This window comes from Thermobia domestica, chromosome 3, assembly GCF_964235325.1.
Source record: "Thermobia domestica chromosome 3, izTheDome1.hap1.1, whole genome shotgun sequence".
Classification (NCBI taxonomy): Eukaryota; Metazoa; Arthropoda; class Insecta; order Zygentoma; family Lepismatidae; genus Thermobia; species Thermobia domestica.
The window spans coordinates 184,837,622-184,845,893 of record NC_137456.1 but is presented as its reverse complement, the minus strand read 5'-3'; the positions used below and the strand labels follow the sequence as shown (position 1 = coordinate 184,845,893).

General features: G+C 36.2%; 2 protein-coding genes across 2 annotated transcripts; both read left to right on the top strand.

Moving 5' to 3' along the window:
- Positions 1–1,873: 1,873 nt before the first annotated feature.
- LOC145682058 (uncharacterized) lies at positions 1,874–4,948 on the top strand. Its single transcript, XM_081753656.1, has one exon. It carries the CDS (start codon positions 1,874–1,876, stop codon positions 4,946–4,948), a length of 3,075 nt encoding a protein of 1,024 aa, XP_081609782.1.
- An 84-nt stretch (positions 4,949–5,032) lies between these two features.
- LOC145682057 (ATP-dependent DNA helicase PIF1-like) lies at positions 5,033–5,461 on the top strand. The gene has a single exon (XM_081753655.1). The coding sequence runs from the start codon at positions 5,033–5,035 to the stop codon at positions 5,459–5,461; it is 429 nt and encodes a 142-aa protein (XP_081609781.1).
- Positions 5,462–8,272: the final 2,811 nt, after the last annotated feature.

Sequence of the window (8,272 nt, the reverse complement as noted above, 5' to 3'; positions counted from 1 at the left end):
CAACATTTTTTTAATCGATGCGAATAAGTGACAATCCAGATAATCATCTTGACTGTATATATTTTAGTTTAACGTCCTACGATTATGGACTGATACTAACAAGATGGTGATGTTTAGATGGATGATAGCTTGGAGAAAAGAATGGGGGAAGAAATGGAAGTACCACAAGAAAACTCACGCACAGCGTGTTCGTCTACCACAAAACCTACGGAAAAAATCACTTCATTTCTTTTGATACATCTCTATTAACGTTATACGATTTCACTTCCCACTGAATTAATGTTTTCTTCTGTGTGCTTTCAGAGAGATTTAAAACTACCGTATCTTGAGTTTGAATCTGTGTGTGCTGAACATTCGTAGTAGAAGTACTGTGAAGATTCTAATTTCTTTCCTACTGCCCTTCATTATTGTAAGTACAGGAGACAATTTCTATCACATACTTATATAACTACTGTTTAATACTTCTAATAGTCAAAAAGAAAATAGCCAATAGTTATGGCAAGACGAAGGAAAAAGACATTAACAGGTAAAAAGGAGGCAGTAAAGCGAAAAGAAACTTACAAGAAAAGTAAAGGTGTGAACATAGAACTTCAGACAATAAAATTAGGAAGTAACATTTATGAAATTATCCCAATGATAGGTGACGGTAATTGTTTATTTAGGTGTTTATCCCTACTGCTATTGGGGTCCGTCGAAAGTTTCATGGAAATTCGAAGGGAAGCAGTAGATACAGTTTTGAGAAATTGGGACGAGTATGTACTCTTTTTAGAAGCATACAATTTTTTATCCGAAAGTGTGTCGAAGGACGCTTACAGTAGTTACATGAACCGTAATGGTGTATATGGTGGCGAAGTAGAAATTGGAGCGATTGCCGTCAAATATAATGTAACTATAAGAGTTTTCCTCAAAAATCTTCCTGAACAAAGCCCGAGAGTGTATGGGAACAATTTACAAAAGTGTATAAATGTTTTATTCAGTGGAGAATATGACAGGGGTCATTATGACGTGTTACATTGCTTGAAAAAATCGGAAATATTGTATGAGACTGAAAATAGGAACGCGGATTCGTTGCCCACGGCCCTCAAAAAGGGACGGAAGAAGGTAGAGCACGAGTGGAAGATGAGAGATAATGAAACCGATTCAAAAAAACTCGATTGCGTAAGTAAAATGTCGGAGAAAATGAGTCAAAAGAGAGAAAAGGAGACAGATATCGAGAAAATGCAGCCACTTACAAGGCAAAAAAGAAAAATTGAAAATGAAAGTGAATTTGATAGACGGTGTAGATTATCCAGTATCAGTAACTCAAGAAAACAGAAACACCTCAAATATTGTGCTGCGTATATACAAAATGAAAAAAAACGATCATGAAATATTTATATATGACTGTGGTGATCTAGATAGAAAATGCAAGCACTGTCATTCTTTAAACTTCTCTGCAGAGTATCCAAAGCACATGTCTGTTTTCTCAAAATGTTGTCACAATGGAAAAGTATCACTCGATCCATTAGTTCCATATCCTGTCTATCTACAAGATTTATTAAGTGAGTGTAATCATACATGTTGTGAATTTAGAAAAAATATTAGGTCATACAATAGTGCTTTCGCATTTGCTTCTCTTGGTGCATCCATTGAAACGTTGACTGGTAAAGGCCCATATTGTTTTAAAATTCACGGTCAAATTTATCATAACACATCATCATTGTTCCCTGCAGAAAATAAAACTGCAAAGTATGCCCAATTATATTTTCTTGATTCAGAACAGGCTTTGAATGAACGATTTAAAAACAATGAAGGTAAAGGTCTAGATAAGCGTATTCTGAGAAATTTGGATAAGCTCATACGGTCCGTAAATGTTTATGCTCAGTCTCTAAAAATGTTGAAAGATGTTTATGAAAGTCAAAGAGAAAACATGGTAGGAAATTATCCAAAACTGACTTTGTGGATTACAGGAAACCGTGATACATTTCAAACAAGACGGTATAATGTACCACGTGCAAATGAGGTTGCTGTAATTTTTTGTGGAGATGATGGTGAACCACCTACTAATAGAGATATTTGTATACACACAGAACCTGGGAAGCTTGAACGTATTAATCCATTGAGTGAAAATGTCGATCCCATGACATACCCTCTACTCTTTCCTCACGGAGAGAAGGGTTGGAACACAGATATAAAACATTGCGTTGGTAATAGAAATGTGACTCTGCTACAGTTCTATTCCTATCGATTATCAGTTAGAGAAGGTTTTAATCAGGTGTTGTGTGCCGGTAAATTAACACAACAATATATTGTTGATGCGTATGTGAAAGTTGAAGGTAACCGACTGGAGTTCATCAGAAACAATAAGGAGAAGCTACGTGTTGAATTATACAGTGGCTTGATGGATTACATTAGTAATGAATGTAACATGAGGGGTGTACCTGCAGGACGAATTTTCATTCTACCTTCTACATTCCAAGGAAGCAAACGCTCATACCAAGCGCGATATCAGGATGCCATGGCTGCTGTGCGAAAGTTTGGAAAACCAGATCCTTTCATTACCATGACATGTAACCCATTGTGGGATGATATTCAAAGGAACATAGAGAAATTTCAAAAAGCTCATGATCGTCCTGATATGGTTGCACGAGTCTTTCACATGAAAGTTAAAGAATTATTGGATGATCTTCTGAATAAACACGTTCTTGGTACTATTATAACAATGGTAATGGTTATCGAATTTCAGAAAAGAGGACTACCACATGCACACATACTATTGACATTGGCAGGTGAGGACAAACTTCATGATGGAGATGATATTGATAAAGTTGTTTGTGCAGAAATACCAGACCCTGTAAATCAACCCAGATTGCATAGAATAGTAAGATCAAATATGATTCATGGACCGTGTGGTACATTGAATGAAGCATCCCCATGTATGACTGAGGGACATTGCGAATATGAGTATCCCAAACAGTTCAGTAATGACAGTGTAGTTAATGTTGATTGTTATCCATTGTATAGGAGGAGAGATGATAATAGACACATAGATATTCTAAAGAAAGATGGTTCTTTGAAATACAGAGTGGACAATAGATGGGTCGTTCCTTACAATCCTTATTTACTTCTGAAATACAATTGCCATATCAACGTTGAGATTTGTTCAACAGTGAAATGTGTGAAGTATTTGTACAAATATGTATACAAGGGGCATGATTGTGCAAATGTAGAAATTACACGAGAGGGAAATAGAGTCATGGATTGGGATGAAATTAAAATGTTTCTTGACACTAGATATGTTAGTGCTCCTGAGGCTGTTTGGAGGCTTTTTCAATTTAAAATGCACGATCAATCTCACCATGTCATCACATTAGCTGTTCATCTTCCAGAAATGCAACCTGTGTATTTTCAAGCTGGCAATGAAGAAGTAGCACTTGAGAGAGCCGCTCGAAGAAATACTACTCTGACCGCTTTCTTTAAATTGAATGTAAGAGATGAAAATGCAAGGAAGTACCTTTATACAGAGATTCCTGAATATTACGTGTTTTACAATGGTGAATGGAAGCAAAGACAAAGAGGTGAAAATAGAATTGTGACTCGTATGTACACTGTGAGTCCAATGGAAAGTGAAAAATTTCACCTACGGCTTTTGCTGCTGCATGTAAAAGGGCCTCGTAATTTCAATGAGCTGAAGACTGTGGATGGAGTTGTTTGTGAAACATTTAAAGAAGCAGCAAGGAGACGAAATCTCTTAAAAGATGATGAAGAATGGGATAGATGTATGACTGAAGCAGTGTCGTTTAGGATGCCAAAGCAGTTACGACAATTGTTAGCATTGATATTTGTATTCTGCAATCCAGTATATCCAGAGAATTTATGGAATAAGTACAAAAGTGAACTGATGGAAGACTTTTTAAAAACCTATGTAGGTGATGAAGTAGAAAATTTTGCTCTACTCGATATTCAGGACACATTGAGTTTGTATGGGAAAACATGTGCTGAATTTGGTCTAAGATGTCCACGTTCTGAAGAGTGTACTTTCAATAAATTAACGAAAATAGTGGACGAAGAGCAAAATAGAATTGCTACATTAAATGATGAGCAGAGGCATGTTTTTGAAACCATTATGAATGCTGTGGAAAATGAATCGGAGTCAAAGCGATATATCTATATTGATGGGGTGGGAGGCAGTGGTAAATCATATTTGTTTTCCACACTCATTTCTCATTTAAGGTGTATGGGCAAATCAGTTATAGCTATTGCATGGACTGGAATTGCTGCTGCATTATTAGAAGGAGGTCGCACTGTTCATTCTACTTTCAAGTTACCAGTTCCAATTGAACCATGGTCAACACCTGATCTGCGACTTTCGAGTCCACAAGCACAGCGAATTAAGGAAACAGCTCTTATTATTTGGGACGAAGTAACTATGGCACCAAGGTTCGCTCTAGATGTAGTTGATAGATTTCTTAAAGATTTAATGAACTCACAAAGTCCCTTTGGTGGAAAGGTAATGATCCTTGGAGGTGATTTTCGACAATGTTTGCCTGTAGTGAAACATGGTTCGAAATTACAAATTATTGAGCAGTGTATTAAGAGAAGTACTTTGTGGTCTTCATTTATATGCATGAAGTTGAATGTAAACCAGAGATTGTCCTCAGAAGAATATAAATTTTCAGAATGGCTTCTTAGGTTAGATAATGGTGAACTCAATGAGACCACTATATTTGGAAATGACAGTGTTAATATTCCTGAAGATTTCATTTCTCATTCTAACATTATTGATGACATTTTCGGAACTTCAATCTCGTTACAAGATTTTAAAAAAATGAGATCTCGAGTGATTTTGGCACCAACTAATGAAAATGTTGATGCTGTGAATGAGCAAATTGTAAAACGAATTGAAGGACATGAATGTGTATATTTGAGCGCGGATAGTGTTGAATGTGATGACCCACAGGAGCAATGAAACTATCCACTAGAATTTATCAACACTTTAACTCCATCAGGATTGCCGCCTCATCGCCTTATTCTGAAAGTAGGAACAATAGTTATGCTTCTGAGGAATTTGAAAACATCTCGAGGTCTTTGCAACGGCACAAGACTACTGATAGAGAAGTTGGAAAAGAATGTTTTATTAGCTAGAATTATTACTGGCAAAAATACAGGAGACGTAGCCATTATACCAAGAATAACACTCACATCTTCATCAGCAGATTTGCCGTTTGTATTTAGCAGACATCAGTTTCCTGTGAAAATAGCCTTTGCACTTACCATAAATAAAGCACAGGGACAGACGTTAGATCGTGTGGGAATTTTGTTGGCAAGACCTGTATTCACTCATGGTCAATTATATGTAGCTTTCTCTAGATGTAAGAAGAAAGAGAACATCAGGGTCTACATTTCAAGTACAAAAAATCAAGGTTTCTTAGAAACAGGATGTTATACAAAAAATGTTGTCTACAGAGAAGTTTTGTCATAACAAAGAAATTCCCACAGTGAATGTTATTAACATCGGAGAATGAATCTCAAATTTATGTGTCAAATTTACCTTTCAAGGAACTACATGAGGAATATACGAAGGATTTTTGTCGAACACATGTATACAACACTGAGCAAAAAGTCACTGACAGATGAGTGCATCTTTGGGGAGATTGAGAGCTTCATAATAGAAATCCAGGACCAAGTCATACGAATTAAAAATTGTAAGTACACATTACGGTCAGGACGTCTTTGCCCGTGGATTGTTGTATATGGCAATGTGATGTGCTTGCAACTAAATTGTACCCGAGTAATTGTGATAGCAGAAGCGCAAGACATTAGTCATTCGGGATATTTTTGTAATACTTCTATATTTTGGGTTTCATTGAGATCGCCTTATTCATCAACAACACCCGAGTTTCACATTTACCCAACTGTGAGTGATTGTTTTGTTTATTATGTGAGGAAAAGTGCATAATATTAAATAGCATAATTCTTTAATGTAAATAAATTTTTATTAATCTTGCATTTCTTTGTTTTTGGCATCTTTGAAAACCTTTCCCAAAAGTGTGTTTGCTTGCAATTATATTGTGTCTGTAATAATGTTAATACTTTACATAAGTTTGTGAGATAAGTGTTTGATTGTTTCATAACATATTTCGGTTTGAAATCAATACTTCAATGAAAGGTCAATTTTCAAATACTGACAAAAAAAAATAATGACATAGTACATGTATGAGTTGAGAAAGGTATATGAAAGGAACAAGTATATTTGTAATGGTTCTTTGATTTGGAAAGTGATGGCAATAATAATTTTATAGTGTTAAGATAAAAATCCTCTACAGGAATATTCCTTTTGTAAGTCCATTCGTCCTTCACTTCTTTCTGTAAAGGGACATGTACCGGTGTTTTAGGGAATGACAAGGAGATTCATGCCGAGATGTAAATGATGCGCTGTGTAGACAGCGCAGGTTCAGCTACTATTCATTAAATTTTTTGGTCTCCCTCTGCTTACCAGCCCATCCACTTCCATTGCTATAACTTTTCTGACCATATACTCGTTTGTTCTCATTAGATGATTATAGCACTGAAGATTCTTTCTTGGATATTCTTAGATATCTCTTCAATCACGATTGTTCTCGTTCCTTGCCTGCCTCTTTTTATCATCCCACACAACCACATAATATTCTCATTTTGGTAGTAACATTCTGTGATTTCTTTATTGGCCGTGCTTCTGCTCCGTACATCATTGCTGGCATAACACCTGTTTTGTAAATCTTTTTACTCTATCCCTGATTCTGTAGTCACACAAAACGCCACATATTTTCTTCCAATTTTGCCATTCCTCTTGGATTCTGAGTGTCGAGCCCGCTGAACAAATTTCAAGGACACGTTGTATTATTGCAAACGGGGCAAATGCACTCAAGTTCCGTCATCGAGCTCGTTGAACATTGTACTTTATCTGTATACGTGAGTAGTGCGAGTGTCGCGTCTCTTTTGTTTGTTTTGTGTTCCGAAGTATGGCTGGACGTCCAGAGAAGCGGGAAGCTGCATCGTCCTTTCAGAAAGGTACGTCTATTCATTATAAAACCTATTTTAGGGAATACATTTCGCTTCTTGCTTATCAAGAAATGTCTGTTGTGTATTATTAGTAAGAAATTTCATTGATATGAACTAAAGTCTGGAAATATAAGACGCCATTGTTGGCATGTTCAGCCGGCTGAACAATCGTACGCAACTGATAAAATTCTGGCTAATCCTTGTACTACTGCATCGTATTTCATTTTTATTGTTACTTCCTAGAAACATTGAACAATTGTTTGTATAATTGTTTAGGCTTGTAGCCAGGGTTGGATGCTTAACTAGCTTGAATTGTTGCTGTATTTATTTAATGTTGTATGAATTATTTTAAATGTTAATTTGGCGTTTATTTTTAACGAATTAACTCTAGAACTTGACAATTCTGGTTAATTAAAGAGAAAACTCGTTTCGATTTCCATTTCAGATCGAGGCCTTGACCAGGATGATGTACTCCAAATGATTGATGAAAGCGCTATTGACACTTATGAAAGTGATGGATCGAGAATGAAACAGTTAGTATTCAAGTATTAAGCTCTGAAGAGGAAGAAGTAAACATAATGTTGCTCCACATTTTTGTAATTTTTGAATTTAGGCTGCATTCATTGACGGGATGAGTGTATCCAGCTTATTAATATTTCTAATTACCAGTTTAGTAATCTGTATGTATGACTGAGTTCGGGGGGGGGGGGGGAGTGAATGGAGACCTCAGCATTGATGCCATGTGTTCGTGGCACGACGGACACGGCTGCTCGCACAAGTACTGCATCAATAGAAGAGCAAGGAAAAGCTAAAACGAATATATAAAAACAAAACGTGCTGCAAAATTAAAAAAATAATGATAAAAGAATAAATATATGGAATAAAAATAGATAAAAAGAACAATAAATATAGATAAAACAATAAAAAGATAGAACAATAGTTAAAAGCGTAGCAGCAATTAAAAGAATAAAGAGACTAGACAGAACAGAGAATGTGATCAACCTCAGAAGCATGAAGAAACTGAAGTACCAAGCTAACAATACCATCATCATCCACCAAAGTGCGGGTAAAGGTACAAGGCAATCCGTGACGTTCTCTGAGATCTGAATATTCAGGACATTCCACAAGAATGCGCTGAATACTCAGAGGAACAATACACTCGTCACAATATGGACGGCCCAAACCACGCAGCAAATACTCATGTGTCACGCGAGAATGTCCGATACGAAAACGCGTCAGAAGATACTTCATC

Bases quoted from the DNA above. Each gene is read 5' to 3' on its own strand.
- LOC145682058 (XM_081753656.1), top strand. From the start codon at position 1,874: ATGTTGAAAGATGTTTATGAAAGTCAAAGAGAAAACATGGTAGGAAAT.
- LOC145682057 (XM_081753655.1), top strand. From the start codon at position 5,033: ATGCTTCTGAGGAATTTGAAAACATCTCGAGGTCTTTGCAACGGCACA.